A 23,351-nucleotide genomic window follows, 5' to 3' on the forward strand; every position below is an offset into this window, starting at 1 on the left:
CTTTTCATATTTGTAACTCCCTTCTCCAACGGTGAGAACCTTGGCTTTCGTGATCTTTAATACATCTACTTATTTGATCAACCTGCCTGTATGTAACCAATCTCCCATCTCAGCTGCCCTGCCCTTCTCGTCCTGCTGAGGCTCTGGCTCCCTGTGCTGGGTTGCCCAGAGAGTATTACTGTTTCATGACACAGGTATTATAAAAACCTAACAATCTTAGACTTTTGTATAACTCCCAGCAAATTCTTGTTTTATGCCTATTCCTAATTTACATAAGTCCTCCTTGCCTGTGTCTACTGAATAAAATGAATCACTAGTAATAACTGAATACCTACTATGTGCCAGAGACTACGTATGACACACAGTGTCATAATGAATGCTCATAAGGAGCCTGTATGGTGGGCACTGCCATTCTCCCCATTTTACAGATGAGGAAAGTGAGGCACAGAGAGGTTAAGTAACTTGCCTAAGATCCCACAGTGGGATTCAAACCCAAGCAGTCTGAGTCTAGCACTAGACTATCTGCCCCTCACTATCTGCCGTCTAAACAAATGCTTTAGATGAGATGAGCAAATAATAATTGATTGTGGGTGAGTAGTAAAGGATGATGATCATTCTATTTATTATAGTGCTGCTTAGAATTAAGAAAACCTGGAAATCACGTAAACGCCCACGAGTGAGGAATTGCTTAAAGTAGGAAAAGTCCATAAAACAGAGCATTATTTACTAAAATTATTGAAGAATTTAAGAGAATTATTAAAATTAATTTTTAATAATATGAGAAATTGTTCATACTTATAATGAGGGGAAAAACAATAGTGAGTGACCTAGGCATTCTAGAATGTCCTCTCAATTTTTCATTTCCCCACTAACATATCTCTTCTTTGTTACTAGGCTTAGCTTGCTCTGTCTTGTAGAGGCAGGAAATCAATATTTTTGAGTCCCAGGCACAAAAACATTAAATGAAAGCAAAGTAATCTTACCAAAATATCTTTTATTGCAATTCTCATCACTTTTTCAGTCTCGTTTATTTCCAGAGGTCTGGCAATTGCTTCTGTTCTCAGTTCCTATGAGAAACAATGAAAATGAAATTACATATATTTTCAAAAGCAGAATTCTCAGAACCAATACTCAGATCTAGATACGGCTTATGGACTGGTTCTCAAAAGTTTCATTACACCGTGGATCTCCGATGCTAAACACTTCTGCCATCACCTCCTCCAAATGTCTTCCGTAATCGTGCTGCCCACCTGGCTTCTGTCCAGCGCTCACGGCCCTGCTTTTCAGCTACAGGCCCCATGTCCACCTAACACCATGGGCAAAACTGAACTTACCATCTGCCATCTTTTCTCCCAAATTTGCTTCTTTAAATTCTGTTCAGGCAACTCCCAAACCAAGTGCAGCTCAACTTGCTGTCTGAACCCCCCTGCCAGCCTCTACAATCTTTCTTGTGACTAAGTCTAAGTTGCCTATCATTGACAACTGCAACCTATGAGAAGAGTCACCTTGGCCCTGCCCCTAGCATTAACCATCAACCAATCAACGGAGGCATTTGTGCCTATCATATCAATACTGGAAACTTCTGAGACATGGGATTTTAACATGGATGCAGTTATGAGGTTTCTGGAGCACTTTATCAAACTCTGACTTGTGTTTCCTTTATTCCATGGTACACCTTATCTCCCCCGCTGGTGGAAAACTATCGAGGGCAGGGACTATGACTTACTGAAGGACACAGAGCACAGTGCCTTGCCTGTGGTTGGTGTTGGTCCTCAATGAATGTTTGCTGATGGTATGAAAAACAAATATTGGACAGGGGCTCTTCCTCAGATCATGACTGTACACAGAATTTGAGAAGTAGTATATTCATGGTCTCATAGCTTCCATGGCAACAGTTCAACCACTGATTGTTTCATTAACTATTTACAGGACGGTGCTAAGAGAGTCCCCAGTGGAATCCTGGTGAAGTCTCACAATGAAGCCACAGCTCCACTGGCAAATAGCAAGTGACCAGCTCTTGTCTCTGGGTCTGTTAGGAACATGCATAAACACGTGCACTACTGCACTATAAACAGAAAACACGGAAAGCCTGGAGTTGCCTCATTAGTTATCTCAGTTAGCTATTAGATGTTAGTGGCAGTTTTGTTATGCCAGCTACACTTCACCAGGTGGCAACCACCAGGTCAGTACATCAAGAGGAGTGATAGTGACCTGGCACCCAACTCCCCCACTTCTAGTCTGCTCCCAGGGCAAAAATGAAAAGTGAAAGGAAAAAAACCATGACACTGTAACAGCAATACCAGAACACAGGCAAGGGAGTGAGAGAGTGGTCATGGATGACATACTTGATAGGAATGCAATGAATGCATTTAATTTAAAAATATTAGACGTAAGCATGTATGCTTCAAATGCCATAAATCATTACAGGTAAGAATTAAACAATACTCCAATTCTTCTTAAACCAGTGGGTCCCAAACTCTGCTGCACACTGGAACCACTTGGAGAGCTTTAAAAATCGGGTGTCTGGCTCGCATCCCCAGACATTCTGATTCACTGGTATGGGTTGACTTACCAACCTGGATGACTTAAAAGCTCCATAGATGATTCAACTCTACGGGAGTTTAGGAACCACACTTTTTTTTAAAATAATTTTATTTATTTATTTATTTTTCCCCCCAAAGCCCCAGTACATAGTTGTATGTCATAGCTGCACATCCTTCTAGTTGCTGTATGTGGGACGCGGCCTCAGCATGGCTGGAGAAGTGGTGTGTTGGTGCACGCCCGGGATCCGAACCCGGGCCGCCAGCAGCGGAGCGCGCGCACTTAACCGCTAAGCCACGGGGCCGGCCCATGGAACCACACTCTTAAACAGCTCCTTAAACACAGTGGATAGAGTGTACTCCTTGACCGGCATTGGCCAGAACAAGGATTGCAAATAAATTTCAATTGTAACATCAACTTCAACTGATTGATTGTGACTGCCTAGATCACTGGTTCCCAAACTTCACTGTATGTTAAAATCACCACTCCCAATGCCCAAGTCACATTCCATAACAATGACATCAGAATGGAAGCCAAGCATCAGTAGTTCTTAAAGATTCCAAGTGATTCCACTGGGCAGCTGAAGTTCACTAGGGGAAAAAGCATCATGATCAATAAAGTCTGCCATGAGCACAAGGAGGAAAACTTCAGCAACATGCCACATATTTGCCATTCCTGAACTAGAAGCCAAAGCTATTAAAAACAGACCAGTGCCCATCAGAAGCAGGAACAGCAGCTAACACTGTGTATGCCTTTCTTACACATTCTTTCTTTAATCAGGTACAGCTTAATAAAATCAGAATAACAGGGAAAAAACAGAACTGGAAAAGAAAATCTTGAAAATTTGCTTAGCTGAGTAAGTAATTAAGTTATCTGAGTGCTGCTTACCCTCAACTCTACCTCCTTGCCCAGCAAGTCATACAGAGATGCTCCTTTGGAGGTGATTTCAGAAGCAAGCTGCCTGGCTGCTTTCAAATCTGCAATCTGAAGGAAAATATCAAAAATGGAAACCTCAGGGACAGGTTTTTAATAGGAATTCAGAAACAACCAGTCTATTAATATCAATTCCTTCCTCCGATCAAGATACCTGACTGTAGAACACATTTTCCACAAGATGCATATTGACATCCTGTGGAAGAGAGCTGCCAGGACACCAGTTTAGGAAACACTGATCTATGTACAAATTAGACCAATTCCAGGACACCTGGGTGTCTCTGAAAACCCAAATGTCAAGTCAAATGTAATGTGCAACCAGGTAGGAGGGTGAAAGTTGATGTGCTTCCTATTTGGACTAGGTCACAATAGGGGACCCTGACAGTAGGAGGGTGACCAAGGACGGGAGCCCTGAAGGACATACTTCCTATTGCAGAATCCTGATGCCCTATGTTTAACTCTCCCTGTCCCCTCATTCTCTGCCTTTAGACTGCACTTCGCAGGGCTGCTGTGAGGCTCAAATGAGTTAGTCTGCCTGAGGTCCCTACAACCGTACCGGCTCCCACAAGGGTGGCAGCTATTGCTATGAAGATGATGATGATTTAGCATCTAGCCCTCTGCACAAGCTCCTTTCTTAGGATATGCGTGTCACACTCTCTTCCAGGAAGATGCTACATTTTCCAAAGAGCCCAAACAAACATTTTCCTGCTCTGCTCACTCTTCCTCTCTCCTTAACAACTAATTCTCTTTTATTTTCAAACCACCAGCAACAATTCTCCCTCTTCATTCATAGCTGACGAGTTTCTTCCCATTTCCTTAGTCCTCCATGATTCCACTCCCACTAGCACTAGCTGCTTCTACCTTACTAGCAGTAAATTTACAATTTTCTTTGCAGGAGTCTCATCATCTTCCCCACTTCTCAGCACTGGTGTGTGCCAGAGTTAGTCCCCTGACCTCTTTTCTTTTCACACTCCCTCCTAGGCTCGCAGCTTTAATACCATCTATGAGCTGAGGCTCAACATCTCCACTCAGACAGCACATGGACATCGCAAATTAAACATGTCCCAAACCAAACTCCTAAAACCTCTCCTGCCAAACCTGCTCCTTCCAAACTCTTCTCCATTTCAGTAAATGGCAACTTCATCCTTGTAGGTATGCAGACCAAAAACTTTAGAGCTATGATCTCTAATACAGTATCCACTAGCCACATGTGGCCATTTTCAATGTTAAATTATTTAAAATTAAATAAAATTTAAAACTCAGTTCCTCAGTTGTGCTAACCATATATGGCTAGTGGCTACTGTACAGTATGGCATAGATACAGAACATGTCCATCATCACAGAAACTTCTACCGGAGAGTGCTGCTTTAGGATCTTCCTTGTATTATCATATTCATAATATGTTCTAACCTCTCGCCACTTCCTTCCACTGAGGATTCTGGCTTGCGGTTAAAAACCTATGTGTGATTTTTCAGGCCTGACCACAGGCAATTACAAATGCTTGACCTGGCAGGCCTCATGCGGAAAGCTGCCACGACCCCCACCCCCACCACCCACCAGACTTGGGGCACACCAGTACACTGCAGTCTCTGAAGGGAGTCCCAGTCAAGGCCTCAGTTGCACTCAGGCCCTCTGGCTGGCCATGTTCTTATAAATATCTGCATTCTTAGCCCCGGCATTTTCATTCCTAGGGTTTTCCTCTGGTTTTAGCCTCTTGCTTATACCATCACAGTAAGCGATTAAAGACAGCTTTCATTTTTGGCTTGTTGCTTTAATCAAGTTCTCTGATATCAGGCAGCTCAGTTATCTCTCCCCAAGCTTGGCTGAGCTCCCAACATCTACCTCTCCCACAATCACTCTGCTCAGTCACCATCATCTAGGGCCTAGCCCTGTGGCCAAATGGTTAAAGTTCTACACGCTCCACTTTGGCGGCCCAGGTTCATTTCGTTCGGATCCTGGGCGTGGATCTACTCCACTCAGCCATGCTGTGGTGGTGTCCCACACACAAAGTAGAGGAAGATTGGCACAGATGTTAGCTCAGGGCAAATCTTCCTCAACAAAAAACAACAACAACAAAAAACAAAGTCACCATCATCACTTGCTTTCTAACAGGTCTCTCTGCTTCCAAACTCTTGCCTCCCCCTTCAGTCTGATCTCAACCCAGCAGCCAGAGCGACCCTTTTAACACGAAGTTTCAAAGCATGTACTTCTCTGTTCAAAACTCAATGATTTTCCACCTCAGAGTAAAAATCAAAGTCTCTACAGTGACTTTCCAGGCACCAAGGGTGTGTTACTGCCTCTCCTCCTGGCTCTTGGCACATGGCCCCCTTGCATTTCCTCAAACACACAAAGCATGCTTTGATCAGAGGACACTTTTCCCCCTCCACTGCATGGTTTGCTCCTTCCCTCCTTCAGATCTCTGCTGAAAACCTCATCTAGTCCTTGAGGCCATCCTACCTCCCTATTTAAGATACCTCTCCCAGCACTCCCCAGCCCCTTCCCTGCCTCACTGTTCTCCATACATTTACCACATCTGACCTGCCATTCCTTCTGCTTTGTGGTTTGCAATCTGACTGCCCCAACTGAGCGGTAGGAACAGAGGATTTCTGTCCTTGTTGTTCATGCCTATAACCCCAGTACTTGAACAGTGCCTGGCAGAGAGTAGGCTTTCAAGAAATAGTTGAATTAATTTATTGTGACTTTCTCTTTTATCCAAATGCTAATGAGCACAAAACTGACAAACTGCCCTCAGTTAAGGAGTAAGGAAAGAAGTGGTGCTGTGAGTATCTGACATGTTTCGTTTTAGAGTTTGAGAAATAAATATTCTGTCCTTCACTCCAAGCCTTTCGTTGTCCTTACCTTTGAGCCAAGATCAAACTTGAATTTGCTGATATCTTCCTCTCCTATTTCAGAGCCCTCCATCCCTTTGGTCTTCATAGCATTATAAAGGACGGATGTGATCTTCAATAGTTCTTTCACTGCATACCCATCTGCTTGATAAAGCTTCTTAGTATTGAGTTTTATATGTGCCTTGGTGGCCTATTTTCAGACAAAAAAAAAAACTTAAGGTCCTTTCCATATAAAATCTAAACCAAATCCCATGCAGGTAATTTGAAAACGTCCCTGCCAACAATTAGGATATAACCTGATCATATTAAGAGTGAAACTTTCAAGTGACTGAAAGATTGCGAGTGGGTGTGTAAATTGATACAATCTTGATGAAGAGCAATTTGGTAAACAACAATAAAATTACCAATTATCTTTTGACCTAGCAATTCCAATCCTAAGAACTTATCCTAGGGATATACTCACAAACAAAATAATATGCATAGGTTATTCGTTAGAGCATTTTTCCAAAGAGCAAAAGTTAAAAACAACCTAAATGCCTACCTATATAAATTACATAAATTATGGCATATCCATGCAAGCAATACTACTCGAGTATAAGAGAGAATAAAGAAACTCTGCATGTATTTGGAAAGTTCTCTAAAATGTACTTGTTAAGTGAAGAAAGCAAGATTCTAAACAGTGGTGTAGAGGATGCCACCATTTGTGTAAAAGGAAGGAGAAAGGATATATCTTCTATTTGCTTATATATGCATAAAAACTTTTAGAAGATACTAAAAACAGTGATTACTGGTAATGGAACTGGGCCAATGGCAGACAGGATAGAAAGTTATTTTATTCTATATTGTTTCATGATTTAAAAAAAAAAAAAAAAATTGGGGGGCCGGCCCCGTGGCTTAGCGGTTAAGTGCCCGCACTCCGCTACTGGCGGCCTGGGTTCGGATCCCAGGTGCACACAGAGGCACCGCTCCTCTGGCCATGCTGGGGCCGCATCCCACATGCAGCAACTGGAAGGATGTGCAACTATGACATACAACTATCAACTGGGGCTTTGGGGGAAAAATAAATAAATAAAATTATAAAAATAAAAAAATAAAAAAAAAATTTTGAACCATGAAAATATATTACCTATTCAAAAATAAATAAAATTCTTAACAAATAATGAATTAAAAACAAAAAACTTTGCTGGTAAATGGCTCCACAGAAACCCAGTAAGGGAATGGGTTTAGAAACTTAAAAGCAGTCCTAACTAGGACTCATCTCTTTCTAATGTATTTAATTTTACAACTCCATCAAATAACCATGAACTAACCATGAACTGGGCAATCGCCTTAATGAAGAAAACTCGGTCTTGTTCAGTCTCAACATCAGAAGGGATGTCAGTCTGAGGTTCATACCTATCACAGAGAGAGAGAAGACACAATTAAGGAAAAAGATGACCAAAGAGAAAGAGGACAACTGAGAGGACAGTGGATCTGGAAAAGGAAGCTCTCCGAGTCCCCAGCTAAAGTAGTGAGATTAAGAAAGACTTCAAAGGCAACACAAAACCCAAACATCTGATGGAGCAAATCCTCACCTAAGAACAGGTTTAACTGATTTCAAAAATCAAATCTGGGGGCCAGGCCGATGGCATAGTGGTTGGGTTTGCATGTGCTGCTTCGGCAGCCCGAGGTTTGCCGGTTCGGATCCTGGGCGCGCACCTACTCACCGATCATCAAGCCATGCTGAGGCGGCATCCCACACAGAACTAGAAGGACATACAACTAGGATATACGACTATGTACTGGGGTTTTGGGGAGAAAAAAGAAAAAGAGGAAGATTGGCAACAGATGTTAGCTCAGGACCAATCTTCCTCAAAAAAAAAAAATCAACTTACAAAATTAAATCTATCTTACAGCTTACAAAACTAAATCTCTCTCAGACCCCTCAAAATTGAATTAAAACAATCAGAACTATTACTCTGGCTGACAGCCCTTGACCCAGGGCCTATTGGTTAGCTTTGAGAAGCAGCAGAGTTGTTGGCGTTACTTTCTTCGAGTTATTCATGACCCACCAGGGGTCAGCAGACTGCAGCCCTTGGCTTCATTCTGTACAGCCTGCAAGCTAAGAAGGCTTTTTACCTTTTTAAAGGGTTATAAAAAACAAAACACAAGGTAGGCTACCCAACAGAGATCTAAGGTAACCTGCAATGCCTAAAATATTTACTTTTCTCCTTAACAAAAAAGTTTGCCAACCCTGAATCATATTAGATTTTTCACACAAAATGAAATCTAAATTATTTCTAATCCAGTGTACTCATTAGAGTGAGTAGGGGTGTCCCTGTCAGTCCCTGATGAAGGTGAGGGATAAAGAGGAACTTGGACCAGCGCCCCAGTGTCCACTTCCTACTGAGAAATATTCTCCTTTTACCACTGCCCGGTGTATTCCCTTCTCCCACAGTGTTCTTTAAACTCAACTGATTTCTAACAGGTTTCAACTGAGTCTGTCGAACACAAATTTTATTGAACTCTTCCTTCTGCTTCACAACCATATCCCGTTTCTAGGTAGCTAATGAATAAAATCTGGCATTCATTCTTAGACCTTAATAAAGTGCAGTTCTAACCTTTTCACAAGCCAGAGAAGCACTTCAGATACAAGTCCAAAATTTGGTGTGCGGAAATTTTCCATAGAAATATGTCGAGGGTATCCCAAGGCTCTCATCATCTCTGTAAAATCTGTCCAATGCAAAATGCAATTCAGTCAGTTCCCCATCAAACAGCAACAACTTATTAACTTAGATACGTTCTTTGCTTTCCCTTATTCCCAACCTATTCTCAACAGTTTTATGAACTATTTATCAACTCTCTAAAAGGAAAGAAAAAAGGAGCTAAAAGTTAAAACACCTAATCTTCTTCCTCAAAAACATTTAAGTTCAAGAGGAGACAAAGTGGAAGCTGTATGTTAAAATAAGGCTTAGGGATTGACTGTGAATTTAATCTCTTTGATATCTCATTTCTCTCGAATATCTTCCTCTTTACTACTCAAAATGAAAAATACTCAGCCTTATAAAATGTCATAAAGAAAAATTTTTTTTTTTTTGTGAGGAAGATCAGCCCTGGGCTAACATCTGCCAATCCTCCTCTTTTTTTGCTGAGGAAGACTGGCCCTGGGCTAACATCCGTGCCCATCTTCCTCCACTTTATATGGGACGCCGCCACAGCATGGCTTGACAAGCGGTGCGTCGGTGCACGCCTGGGATCCGAACCGGCGAACCCGGGGGAGCCACAGCAGAGCGTGTGCACTTAACCGCTTGCGCCACTGGGCCGGGCCCAAGAAAAAATATTTTTAAATGATAACAGTGGTTATTTCTGGGGGTGATGGTGGTAGAGTGAAGTTCGTGTTCATGAAGATTTTTGTTTTTAATGAGCATACAGGACCTTATAATACAAATTTTAAGATTACTTGCATTGTATTTAGAGAAATCTTAAAGAGAATGGTTGAACTATAGAGCAATATTTATATTTATTACAAAACAGATTAAGACACACTAATACTAATATTTGTTGATAATGGAGGTTGTGGTCACTAAGCTTCAAGCAGGTCTTGGAAACGAACACAACAAACATTTTTTGAGTTCCCACGATGTGCCAAGATGTATATTCAGTGTGCTTCTGACTATGTAATTTCTGTCCTCACTCTTCTCAAAAGTGGATATTCAAAATGTCCCAACGACATTCACAAATAAGCTACCAGGGCATTGGAGATTAGGTTGGATTTCAGCAGATAATAGAAGAGAAAGTATGAGCAGAGGAAACAGCAAGGGCACAGAGGGCCTCAGTCACAGTTTTGGGGAAATTTGAATAGAGTGATGGAAAATAAAGCAGCAACCTTCCCATCAGTCAGGCATTGCCTAAATACTTCTTCTCGATAAGTAGTAAAGTTCTGTTAATTCTGCAGTACTATTATCAAAGTGGAGACAATTTGAGAAAGATTCTTACTACAGATTGCATGGCATTCATTTAAGGTCAAAATGTTCAGAAATCCCCTTCTTCCCAACACAGCTCCATTTAACGTCCCCTAGCAGAGTGCTGGCCTCTCTGAACTACGAGAGGAGAAACCTGTCTCTACAACATAAGTCACTAAGAACCTTCAAATCCCAGAGGACATAATTCACACTACAGGGCTATAGTTGGATCATAAAATATGATGCCTTGATGCCTCTTCCTCTATATTTACCTTGTAGAAAAAGAGCAATTCATAACTGAAAGGGGTAATCTTTAATGGTGAAATTTCAGACACCAGCAATTAAGTTAGAAAATTGGCCTTACAGGGGCGAGCCCGGTGGCATAGTGGTTACGTTCATGTGCTCCAGTTCGGTGGCTGGGGGTTTCATGGGCTCAGATCCCAGACGTGGACCTACACACCACTCATCAAGCCATGCTGTGGCGGCATCCCACATACAAAAAACAGAGGACGATTGGCACAGATGTTAGCTCAGGGCCAATCTTCCTCACCAAAAAAAAAAAAAGAAAAGAAAAAGAAAATTGGCCTTATAGAGGCCCCTTAGATCACACTAACTTGGCAATCACCTGCTACACATATGCAGGTGGAGCCAGTTAGCTAACTGCTTCAGATTCAGGAAATGATAGTATATAAAAGGCAAGAGATTTTTGATTCACAAAGTCCTACATCTCGATCCTTGGTTCCACCCAGTTCTAGCTGTGTGACCTAAAGCAAACTACTTTACCTCTCTGTGCCTCAAAGCATTTCATCCAGGAATTATACCACCTACTTCACTGTTAAAGTGAGGACTAAGATGAGACACTGAATGTAAAAATGCCTGGTGTGTAACAGGTGTTCCCAAAACGGTAGTAACTAATTCTCTTATCCCCATTCTTCCACTTCCCCACCCTCCTATCAAAGGCATTCGAGTTCCCTTCTCACCAGCCCCTTTAGAAAGAATACAGCCTTCAGAGGTTAGACAATCCGAATTCAAACTCCAGCACCAGCTCTTACCACCTGTGTCCCTGGACCAACTTACTTGACCTCTCCGTGCCCATTTCCTCATCTCTAAACACAGGTGCACTGAGCTGCTCAGAGGAGTAAATGAAATGACACACACACAGAACAGCAACTACCTGGCAGATCGCAAAAACTCAAACAACACTAGCTGCAATCATCATGATTCACCACCTCCTCCTCGGTTTTGTTGTTCGTTTCTTTGAGCTCTAAGCAAACCCAACTCAAAAACACTCTGTTTTCCAATACGGTAGCGACAGCCTCACGTGCCTATAATATCCAAGGGCCAGCCCAGCGGCATAGTGGTTAAGTTCGGGGCCCTCCGGTAGGTGGCCCAGATTCGTGGCTTGGATCCGGGCACAGACCTACACCCCTCCTCAAGCCATGCATGGCGGCGACCCACATACAAAACAGAGGAAGACTGGAACAGCTGTTAGCTCAGGACCAATCTTCCCCCATCAAAAAAAAAAAGGACTGGCGAGGGATGTTAGCTCAGGGCCAATCTTCCCCAATCAAAAAAAAGGATTGGCGAGGGATGTTAGCTCAGGGCCAATCTTCCCCAATCAAAAAAAAGGATTGGCGACGGATATTAGCTCAGGGACAATCTTCCTCACACACACACACACACACAAAAACTATTAAAATTAGACAAAAGATAACTTCGGTCCCTCAGCCACATGTAGCCGGTGGCAGATACAGAACTTCCAATCGTTACAGAAAGCGCTATGAGCACGGCGGGGCGCTCAGCATGGGGGCTGCCGCGGGCCGGGTACACCCCTACGGCACAGAGGCCCTAGAGGGGGGCTCCCGCAGCGCAAGCCTTGGCGGGAGCGCGGACAGGGGACCCGGCGACCCCGAGCCCCGAGTCTCGGGAGGATCGCAGGTGACAGGGGACAGGGCTGCCTTACTGCGGAGGTCGCGGAAAGACATAACGCTCGAGTCCCACGTAGCCCCACCTCTTCGCCGCTAGCCCCTCAGCGCTCACGGTTTCTATGGCAACGCACGGAACCCTGGACAGCGCGCGGCCTGGACCAAAAAGGATCAGATGCGAAACGGCCGAGCTGCGTGCGCGTGCGTACGACAGGGGGCCGTCCCAGGGATGCTGAGGGAGTTAACGTTGGATCCCGGTCCTGGTGGGGAGCTACAGGGCCTGCGGTATAGGGGCCCCTTTCACACACATTGCAGACAAACATTTGGCACTGGCTGACACGTTTTGAGCACCCACTATGTGCCTGACACTGTGCTAGGCGCTCTACATACTGCTGCTCATTTCCTCCCCGACTCCCCTAGAAACAATGTACGATAACGTCATGAAGCCAGTCCCCCTCCTGGTTCCGGTGCCCAGCACGCTTCTCCCCGGCATGTGTAAACGGGCCGCGCCCGAGTCAGAAGAGTCGGCGGCGTCAAGGGGCGGGGCCCCAGGCTGCGGAGCAGAAGCCTGAGTTGTCCGTGGGGCGAGGGGAGGTGACCTGGCTGGGAGCCGCGCACAAGCCGCCGGCTCGGGCTTCACGACAGGCCGGAAATCGGCCCGTGCCCTCGCGCGCCGGCGGTTGTCCGAGCAACCGTAACTTTTTCCGGCGAGGAAGTGTTCCTACTCCTGGTTGAGGCGTGGGGTGGCCCCGTAGTGAGCGTGGCTTTCAACTCGTGGCCAGGTCAGTTGCAGGCTCACCTGGGCGCCCTCCCTCCCAGGCTGCCACGGTGGGGGCCAGGCGACAAGGAAGGGCTGGGGAGGTGAACTGAGCTGAGGTGAAGGGTGGGCGAAGAGGAGGGACTGCCAACCACTGGGACGCCCTCCGCCCCTGCGTTGGTGTTGGTGAGGTAACAGACACGTCGTAAACGCCCGGACCTTAAAGCGAGTCCCGAAATAGATGTATACGTGGTCAGTACGACAAAGGTAACGAAGCACTTCAGTGGAGAAAAAGTAGTCTTTCAACAAATGGTTTTGGAACAATTGGAAATCCATACGCAAATAAATGCACCACCACCCTTAAATGTAAAACCTAAAAACTATAACTTTTCTAGAAGAAAACTTAGGGGAAAAGCTTTGTGACTGGATTAAGCAAGATTTCTTAGATACCCCAAAAGTATGATCCTTAAAAAAATGTTTTTTAATAAATTGGACTTCATCAAAATTTAAAACTGCTCTTCAAGACACTTTTAAGAAAATGAAGATAATCCACAGTTTAGAAGAAAATAGTCACAAAACACAACTGATAACTTGTATCCAGAAAACATAATGAACTCTCAAAACTCGATAATAAGAAAATCCAATTAGAAAGTAGGCTAATTTAAACAGATACTTCACAAAAGAAGATATATGGCAAATAAGCAAATGAAAAGGTGCTCAAGATTATTAGTCATTAGGGAAACATACAGTAAACCACAATGAGATATCACTAGGCAGTTATTAGAATGGCTAAAACAACAAAAACCCTGACAGTGCCAAGAGCTGGAAAGGATGTGGAGCAACTTGAACTTTCATACATTTTTGGTGAGAATGTAAAAGAGTACAGCTGCTATATAAAACAGTTGGTAGTTTCTTATAAACATACACTTAACATATGGCTCAGAAATCCCACTCCTAAGTATTTGCCCAAGAGAAACAGAAACTTACCTTCACAGAAAAACCTGTACACAAATGTTAATAGCAGCTTTATTCATAATCACCCCAAACTGGAAACCACTCAAGTGTCTCTCAATTTCTGAATGGATAAACAAATTGTGGTACATCCATACAATGGATTACAATAAAAAAAGAAACAAACTGCTGATATACACAAGGACAATGAGAATCTCCAGTGCCTTATGCTAAGTGGAAGAAGCTAGACTCAAAAGGGTACATACTGTATGATTCTACTTATATGACAATCTGGGTAAGACGAAAATATAGAGACAGACTGGGGCCGGCCCTGTGGCTTAGCATTAAGTGTTCGTGCTCCGCTTCAGAGGCCTGGGGTTTGCAGGTTCGGATCCCAGACACGCACCGATGCACCGCTTGTCAGGCCATGCTGTGGTGGCGTCTCATATAAGGTAGAGGAAGATGGGCATGGATGTTAGCCCAGGGCCAATTTTCCTCAGCAAAAAGAGGAGGATTGGCGACGGCTGTTAGCTCAGGGCTGATCTTTCTCACAAAAAAAAAAAAAAAAAAAGAAAGAAAAAGAAAAGAAAAGAAAAATCAGTGGTTGCCAGGAGGAGTTAGGTGTAAAGGAATTTGGTGTGGGGGCGATGGAACTGTTCCATATCTTGATTGTGGTGGCAATTACATGACAGCAGGTGTTTGTCAAAACTCATAGAACTGTGCACTAAAAAGGGTGAATTTTACCATATCTAAAATTGTATCTCAATAAGCATGACTAAAAGCAAAAAAGCCTTTAAAACAAAACCCTATCCAATGGCTTCCCATTGCAGTTTGAATAAAACTCAAACTCCTTAGCTGCACCTCTTCTGTTCCCCTCACTCCCTTCCCTCCATCTCTCCTGGCCTGCTTTCCCTTCAACATGCCCATCTTCTTCCTGCCTTCAGGTCTTTGCACACGCAGTTCCCTCTGCCTAGAGTGCTCTCCCAACTTCAGATCTTTGTGAAGAGTCCTCTTGGACCACCTACACCAAAGCAGACCCTTCCCAGCCCCTCCCTGTCACATCACCCTGTTTTATTTTCTTCCTAGCATGATCTGGAAACATCTCGTTTGCTTATCTTCTGTGTCTCTGATCTGGACACGTAAGCTCCATGAAAGCAGATACCTGTCCTGTCCTACTCTGGACTCTCTCCCCAAGACTACAGTAGTGTTTGGCATTACGTAGGCTCTCAGAATATTTTTGTTAAATACCTGACTGACTGACTGGCTTGCTGAATGAATGAATGAGAGTACATAGGCTTACTCCAGTGAAGTGAATGGTCTTGGAGGAAAGGCCCTGTCGTCTGTTTCTTGTCCCCTGCCCTCCCTCCATGCTCTGTGCTGGCTGGGATGCCCAGTTCCAGGCTGGCTCTGGGCCAGGTGCTTGTTGGCTCCTGATTTGTGTGCTTACAATAGGCCACTGGAAGTCCACCAGTTCTGCTTTCAATTAGGGCAAACTGGTGTGTACAAGCTCCCAGCACTGTCCTTAAAGCAAAGCAGTCAGCTGTGTGACCTGGGACAAGTTACTTAACCTCTTGGCGACTCAGATTCTTCAATGTTAAAATGGAGGTAATAATGCCTGATAGGGTTGCTTCCAGGATTAAATGAGATGTGGTGGGCGGTTTGGGGCAGACTGCACTATAGTTGGCAGAGCACAGAGGGAACACTGAGAAGGGAGCCAGAGCCTCCTTCCTTGGTTTTTAACAGCTTTACTGACATATGATAAAGTACACATATTTAAAGTGCGCAATTTAGTAAGTTTTGACAAGTGTATACATGCAAGAAACCATCACCACAATCAAGATAGAGAACAAATGCATCAGTCCTATGTTCTTATGCTCCAGCCCTTTGTAATATCTCCCTCCTGCCATTCCACCTACCCCAGGCAACCATTGTTCTGCTTTCTGTCACTGTAGATTTGCATATTTCTAGAGTTTTATATAAACGGAACCATACAAAATATGCTCCTTTTTGTCTGGCTTCTTTCACTTGGCATTATTATTTTGAGATTCATCCAAGTTGTAGCATGTATTAATAATTCATTCCTTTTTACTGTTGAGTAGTATATCCATTGTATGGACATACCACCGTTTATTTATTCATCACTTGTTAATGGACATTTCCAGTTTTTGGCTAGTAGAAATAAAGCTGGTATGAATACTCGTGTAGAAATCCTTGTATGGACATATACTTTCTTTTCTCTTGGGTGAATACCTAGGATTGGCATGTCAGAGTCATAAGGCAAGTGAATTTTTTTTTCGTGAGGAAGATCAGCCCTGAGCTAACATCTGATACCAATCCTCCTCTTTTTGCTGAGGAGGATAGGATTGGCCCTGAGCTAACATCCGTGCCCATCTTCCTCTACTTTATATGCGATGCTGCCACAGCATGGCTCGACAAGCAGTGCATCGGTGCGCGCCCAGGATCCGAACTGGCGAACCCCAGGCCACCACAGTGGAGCATGTGCACTTAACTGCTTGCGCCACCAGGCCGGCCCCTGCAAGTAAATTTTAACATTTTTTCTTTTTAAATACACTTTTAATACAGTCGTGCATGGCATAACGATGTTTTGGTCAACGACGGACTGTGTATATGATGGTAGTCCCATAAGATTGGTACCATATAGCCTAGGTGGGTAGTAGGGTATATCATCTAGGTTTGTGTAAGTACACTCTATAATGTTTGCACAATGACGAAATTGCCTAACTATGCATTTCTCAGAAGATATCCCTGTCGTTAAGGGACACGTGACTGTATTACAATAGTTTAGATTTACAAAGAAGTTTTGAAGATAGAACAGAGAGTTCCCATATCTTCCATCTATCCCTTACCCCCCAGTTTACCCTACTGTTAACATCTTACATTAGTATGATACATTTGTCACAACTAATGAACCAATATTGATACATTATTATTAACTGAAGTGCATACTCTATTCAGATTTCCTTACTTTTTACCTGATATCCTTTTTCTGTTCCAGGATTCAATTCAGGACACTGCTTCCATTTACTTGTCATGTCTCCTTAGGTTCCTCTAGACTATGACAGTTTCTCAAACTTTTCTTGTTTTTGATGACCTTGACACTTATGAGGAGGACTGGTCAGTTATTTTTATTCTATTGTGGCAAAATATACATAAGATAAAATTTACCCTTTTAAGTGTACAATTCAGTAGCATTAAGTACATTCACAATGTTGTTCAACCATCACCTCTATTTAGTGCCAAAACATTTTAAAGGAAACTTTGTACCAATTAAGCAGTCACTCCCCATTTCTCCTTCCTCTCAATCCCTGGCAATCACTGGTCTGCTTTCTGTCTATGGATTTACTTATTCAGGACATTTCATATAAATGGAATCATATAATATGTGGCCTTTTAAGTCTGACTTCATTCAATGAGCATAATGTTTCTGAGGTTCATCCATGTTGTAACATGTGTCAGTACTTCATTCCTTTTTATGGCTGAAGAATATTTTCTTGTATGGACATACCATAGTGTGTTTATCCATTCATTGGCTGATGGACATTTGGATTGTTTCTACTTTTTGGCTACTATGGATAATGCTGCTATGAACATTTATGTACAAGTATTTGTTTGAATATGTTTTCAATTCTTTTGGGTATATACCTAGGAGTGGAATTGCTGGGTCATATGGTAATTCCATAACTTGTTGAGGAACTGCCCAACTGTTTTCCATAGTGGCTGCATCATTTTACTTTCCCACCTGCGTGTAGAAGGGTTCCAGTTTCTCCACATCCTCGTTAACATTTGTCATTTTCTGTTTTTTTTTTTTTTATTATATCCATCCTTGTGAGTGTGAAATAGTATCTCACTGTGGTTTAAATTTGCACTTCCCTGGGGCTGGCCCGGTGGCGTAGCGGTTAAGTGCGTGCGCTCCGCTGCGGTGGCCTGGGGTTCGGATCGCAGGCGAGGACCAACTCACTGCTTGTCAAGCCATGCTGTGGCGGCGCCCCATATAAAGTGGAGGAAGATAGGCACGGATGTTAGCCCAGGGCCAGTCGTCTTCAGCAAGAAGAGGAGGATTGGCAGATGTTAGCTCAGGGCTGATCTTCCTCACAAAAAAAAAAAAAAATGATGCATATTTAAAAAAAAAATTTGCATTTCCCTATTGACTCATGATGTTCATGTGCTTGTTGCCTATTTGTATATCTTCTTTGGAGAAATGTCTATTCCAGTTCTTCACCCATTTTTAAATTGGGTTGCTTGTCTTTTTGTTGTTGAGTTGTGATAGTTCTTTATATATTCTGGATACTACGCTCTTATCAGATATATGATTTTCAAATATTTTCTCTCATTTTGTAGGCTGTCTTTTCACTTCTTGATAGTGCCTTTTGCAGCACAAAAGTTTTAAATTTTGATGAAGTCCAATTTGCCTATTTTTTTTATTTGTTGCTTGTGCTTTTGTTGTCAAATCTAAGAATCAGTTGCCAAATCCAAGGTCAGAAAGATTTACCCCTACATTTTCTCCTAAGAATTATATGGTTTTACCTCTTACATTTAGGTCTTTGATACATTTTGAGTTAATTTTTGTATATTGTGTGTGGTAGGGATTCAACTTCATTCTTTTGCATGTGGCTATCCAGTTGTCTCAGCATCATTTGTTGAAGAGACATTTGTTGAAGAGACTTTTCCCCATTGAATAGTCTTGGCACTCTTGTTGAAAATCAATTGACCATAGATATATGGGTTTAATTTTGGGCTCTCTATTCTATTCCATTGGTCTAGATGTCTATCTTTATGACAGTTCCACATTGTTTTGGTTACTGTATCATTGAAATAAGTTTTGAAATCAGAAAATTTAAGTCTTCAAACTTCTTCTTTTTTGAGATTGTTTTTGGTTATTTGGGCTCCCTTGTAATTCCACATGAATTTTAGGATCAGTTTTTATGTTTCTGCATGAAAGGCCACTGGGATTTTGAAGGGATCTGTAGATCACTTTAGGGAGTATTGCTGTCTTAACATTATTAAGTCTTCAATCCTTGAACAGGGATATTTTTCCATTTATTTAAGTCTTCTTTATTTTATTCGGCAATGTGTTGTCTTGCACCTCCTTGGTTAAATTTATTCGTAACTGTTTTTTTCTTTTTGTTCTTTGCTACTGCATAGAAATACAATTAATTTTTGTGTGTTGATCTTCTATCTCACAACTTTGCTGAACTTCACTAGCTCTAATAGTTTTATTAGCTCAAATAGTTTTGAGTGTGAATTAATTTTTTCTATATATAAGATCATGTCATCTGTGAATAGAGAGAATTGAAAGTTTAAACTTTTTAAGAAACTGTTTCCCAAAGTGGTGGTACCATTTTACATTCCCACCAGTGGTATCTGAGAGCTCCAGTTCCTCCACATCCTTCCTCACACTTGGTCCACACAATACTCCATCATTTACTTCAGGGAAAATGGACAGTTAGAAAAGTTAAGTGACTTTTCCAGTCACCCAGAACTACCTTATCAGTATGCTCAAAGCACTGACCCAGGTCTCACCAAGTCTGCACCCCTAAACCCTCATTTTCCACTCACAGATGAGGAAACTGAGACCCCAAGCGGTCGCCCCTGGGAGTGACCCTCCAGCCTGCAAGAGCTGCGTCTGTTCTCTGGGGCCTGTCCCAAGCCAGAGGGACTGGGGACCTCCCCTAGGGTTCTGCCTCCTTCCCTTGCTCTCCTCCCACCCTGACACTGCCCTGGGCATCATCCTTCCCCAAACTCAGGGGTCCCAGGAAGGCTGGGAGCCTTCCCTCTGACATCATAGAGCTGGTTGCCAAGGGATACCTGCAGACCCACCCCCTAGGCAGGGGAGAGGAGAGAGCCCTGCTGCACAGGAGGCCCAGCAGCTCCTCCTCCACCACGCTGGCCCTCCATGGAAGCCTTGGTCTGTGCGTTCTCTGAGCTGCGCATAAGAGAAGGTGCCGGGCTGTGGGGAGTAGTGGCAGGAGGAGAGCTGCCTCCTGTCCCCACCTGGGCCCAGAGCCACCAGGGTGGCCTCAGGAACATGCATGCTTAGGAGAGGGGAATGGCCACTGGTCCAGACAGTGTGACTGTGGGCTGTGTGATCCTGGACCCACTGTGCAATTTCTATCCTGGCACCAGAATGCTCTTTATAGGGTAGGGGGCAAAAAGAGGTGGCAGGAAAGGCTTGAAAGAGAATTTGGTGCCAAGGCTCAGGCTTCTCAGACCTCCCTGTTGGTTGGGAGAGAAAAGAGGAGTAATATGTTGGGTCACAGGAGGCGGTAGGGAGGGGATTGAGCCTATTTGACAGACAGGTAAGCTGAGGCTCAGCAGGCCAGGTATGGAGCCCATCACATGAGCCTGTGACGGCATTCTCCCCTCACATCTGCTGTGGCCCGGCAGCCACCACCGTCCTGCTCTCCCCTCCACAGATGCAGTGAGTTGGGCCCAAGGACACCCCAGCCACCTCGACACGCCACCCAACATCTACGAGGGGGGACTGGGGGCCCAGCAGCAGCAGTGCCCCAGTGCCCAGGGAAGCAAGCCCAAGAACTTCCGGCTGCGCCACCTCCGGGGCCTGGCTCTCTACCTGCCGGGTCACATGCAGCTCGCCAGCCAGTGTGAGAGCCACTGGCTGGGCCGGCTCATGGCTGGGGGCTGCCTCCCACAGCCCGAGGGCATGCAGCAGACTCTGGGCCCAGGTAATAGCCACTGCTCAGCCCTTCTGGAAGCTCAACTGTCCAGGGATAGCCTGGGAAATACAGGTGAGCACCTGTCCAGGTGAGGCAGAACTGGGGACAGGAGGGGAAGACCCAGGGAAGGGTTGTACTGGGGACTCAGATAGACTCAGATGGGCCCTTCTCTACTCCCAAGCCTCCTGGGTTCCTGTCTCAGCTCTGCACTTGATGAGGGACTTTGGATAGCTCCCTTCCCCCAGCCTCAGTTTCCCCATTTGTAAAATGAGGGGCTTGGGTTAGATGAGGATCCTTCCAGCTTGAACCATCTGTTTCCTTCTTCCTCTTCCCTCTCTCATGGGTTCTCTTTAAGAAGAACCGCCTCCTCCCCTCCTTGCCAGGTTCTGGGGGTCATGGGATGGGCAGGCCGCCTCCCCTGGGTTCCTCTGAGTGACTTCTCTCTCCTCCCTTTCCTCAGCTTCCAGTTCCAGCACGGACCCAGCCAAGGGTGCATCCTCCCAGCCTGGTCCCCCCAAAGTCTTGGGGCTCAGGCCCAAGAGGTCCTGGGGGACCTCAGAGGAGTCTACATGCCCCTTGTGCAAGAGAACCCGCTCTGGGGCTCTGGAGAGGCCATAGGGATCTGAGTGCCAGGGCTGGTTCTCCTAGCTCAGGACAGGAGGGGAAAGGATAGCCCAGGAGGATGGGGAGGCAGGTCCAGAGAGGAGTGGCTTAGCTCCCACAGCAGGCCCCCCATATCGAGACACCCTGGCAGCTGCCCAGCGCCAGAGCCTGGGCCAGCCTGGGGAAAACTCGAGGCGGGAGGGAGGCAGAGGCCTGGCGGGAGGGACAGATAAAATAGAAGCCTGGGTGTGCTCTTGTAGCCTGCTCCAACTCAAGTCGGTCACTTGTACCCGGGAGGCCGGGTTGAGCCGAGACTTGGCCAGAGCCCGCAGGTCTAATCTCAATAAAAGCCAAGCCCTGCACCTTCTGTCTCTCAGTCTCTGTCATCAGGGCAATGCAGTCAGAGAGAAACAGCCTCTTGGCACCTGTGTTCTGAGAGCAAGGTGTAGATCTCAGGGTGGATCCGAGGCACTCCCACCCTTAGTTGAGGAGGGAGCTGTCCTTCTCCTGGTGGAACTCCCAGAAGGCTTCCTGGGTGGACAGAGTCTCAGCAGGCCTAAACGCAGGGCATGGCATTCTGGCCAAGGTGGCTGAGGACAGAGGAAGGTAGACCGGGTTTAGAGAGGACAGCAAGTTCCCAACCTGAGCAGAAATGTGGGCCTGGACCCCACGCCACCCCTCACTCAGGGCTTGGTCGAGGTCACTGCTCCATGGGGACCCCTGGCTGTCCTGTCCCTCCTGGCAGAATGGGCACAACCCTTCTCCTCCCAGCTCGGGTCGATTCCAGGCACCCCGGCTTTGGCTTCTCTATGCTGAGGTGTCTCAACCTCGGCACTGTTGACATTTGGGGCCAGATCATTCTTAGTTGTGGGGCTGTCCTGTGTGTTGTAGGATATTTAGCAGCACCCCTGGCCTCCACCCACTAGATGCTGGTAGCTCCCTCCTCTCAGTTGTGACAACCAAAAGCATCTTCAGACAGTGTCCAATGTCCTCTGGGGGGCAGAATCAGTCTGGTTGAGACCCCCTGCTCTATGTCACTGGGCCTCAGCCCTGTGGGGACAGGATGGGAAGACCTGGGTTTGCCTCAATGACCCTCACAATCCTGGCAGCCCGGGTCAGGCTAGGGCTGAGCTGCCCCTCCCATGGGCTTCCTCCAGACCATACGTGATGGTGTCAAGGACACTCCGTACACCAGGACAGCTGGGTTCCTCCCAGACATGGGGAATACTCTCAGGCCCCTTCCCTGCCCCCATGCCCTGCTTCCACCCTCAGGCATTTCATAGGTCCCTGGGATGGCAGATTCTGGAGACGTTGGTCCCTGGGTGGTTTTCAGGTTGTTATAAGTGTGGGTGTGGCTCTGGGCAGTGGGAGCCTGAGGTTGCAACAGCTGGAGAGCAGCCCCAGGAGGAGGAGCGATGAGAAAGCAGGGGTTTGAATACTCCAGCTGCAAAGGGCCAGGTGTGGGAGGGACACAGCTACCCAGCTGGTCCACCAGATGAGCCACATGGGTGACAGAAACGGCAGCCACCTTCTCCCTCTGCCACAACTCTCACTCCCCCCGGAGGCTGAGGCCGGGTGGACCTGAAGGACCACTGCTCAAGACAGACGCTAAGGAGGCTGCTCTAGGCACCAGCTGAGGGCACCGGGCAGAAGTGAGACCATGCCAGAAGCTGCAATATGCTGTCCTTGGAGACAGTTAGGGGCCCAATTCCTTCCCTTTTGAATTAAGTTCTGAGGCTCAGAGAGGAGCACAGACTGCCCCAGGCTGTGGTCAGTGGCCACCAGTAGCCTCCAATAAGCCACGTCCTGGTATTCTGGCCCTTGTGTAGTCACCCCGCCTTGACTCAGGACTGGCTCTGGGTCTTGCTTTACCAACAGAATGTGGCGGAAGTGACAGTGTCACTTCTGGGCGTGAAGGAGGCCTAGTAGTTTCCAGTACAGGGGCTGGGGAAAGTCAGGTCCCACATAAGGAGCCCCACACGTGGGAAACGTTTCGTGGGAAACGAATCCAGCCCAGGGGAGGCCTCGGCTGAGCTCCAGGCCATCTCAGAAATGGATCCTTCAGCCCCTGTTGAGCTGCCCCTAGCTGATGTGTGGAGGGCAGACGAGCCACAGCCCAGGTCTTTCCCCCAGGAAGGTCACCTGTTGTACATGTC

The 23,351-nt window shown here is 45.5% G+C and overlaps 2 protein-coding genes across 5 annotated transcripts in view; one reads left to right on the forward strand and one right to left on the reverse strand.

Moving 5' to 3' along the window:
* CLUAP1 (clusterin associated protein 1) overlaps positions 1-12,300 on the reverse strand; it is a 32,033-nt gene extending 19,733 nt beyond the window's left edge. For 2 of the 4 annotated variants that reach the window (XM_058570191.1, XM_058570188.1), the window contains exons 1-6: positions 12,228-12,300; positions 8,924-9,035; positions 7,634-7,718; positions 6,334-6,513; positions 3,430-3,525; positions 984-1,067 (exon numbers count right to left, since the gene is read on the reverse strand). In XM_058570191.1, the coding sequence (XP_058426174.1) occupies positions 984-1,067; positions 3,430-3,525; positions 6,334-6,513; positions 7,634-7,718; positions 8,924-9,035; positions 12,228-12,249 (579 nt within the window). In that variant the 5' untranslated portion in view covers positions 12,250-12,300. Of the gene's footprint in view, positions 1-983; positions 1,068-3,429; positions 3,526-6,333; positions 6,514-7,633; positions 7,719-8,923; positions 9,036-11,341; positions 11,899-12,227 lie in introns of those variants that run through there. The other 2 variants (XM_058570190.1, XM_058570189.1) reach the window with 2 other exon arrangements.
* Positions 12,301-12,629: 329 nt separating this feature from the next.
* On the forward strand, positions 12,630-21,645 carry C26H16orf90 (chromosome 26 C16orf90 homolog). The gene is made up of 4 exons (XM_058568883.1): positions 12,630-12,712; positions 12,835-12,971; positions 20,332-20,664; positions 21,053-21,645. The coding sequence occupies exons 1-4, from the start codon at positions 12,630-12,632 to the stop codon at positions 21,208-21,210; spliced, it is 711 nt and encodes a 236-aa protein (XP_058424866.1). The 3' UTR covers positions 21,211-21,645.
* The last annotated feature ends 1,706 nt before the right edge of the window (positions 21,646-23,351 follow it).

This window comes from Diceros bicornis, chromosome 26 (genome assembly GCF_020826845.1).
Source record: "Diceros bicornis minor isolate mBicDic1 chromosome 26, mDicBic1.mat.cur, whole genome shotgun sequence".
Lineage (NCBI taxonomy): Eukaryota > Metazoa > Chordata > Mammalia > Perissodactyla > Rhinocerotidae > Diceros > Diceros bicornis.

Coding starts and splice junctions, on each gene's coding strand:
- C26H16orf90 (XM_058568883.1), top strand. CDS start 12,630: ATGAAGCCAGTCCCCCTCCTGGTTCCGGTGCCCAGCACGCTTCTCCCC. Junction 12,713..12,834: donor GCCGCGCCCGAGTCAGAAGA/GTCGGCGGCGTC, acceptor GCTTCACGACAG/GCCGGAAATCGGCCCGTGCC. Junction 20,665..21,052: donor GGATAGCCTGGGAAATACAG/GTGAGCACCTGT, acceptor CCCTTTCCTCAG/CTTCCAGTTCCAGCACGGAC.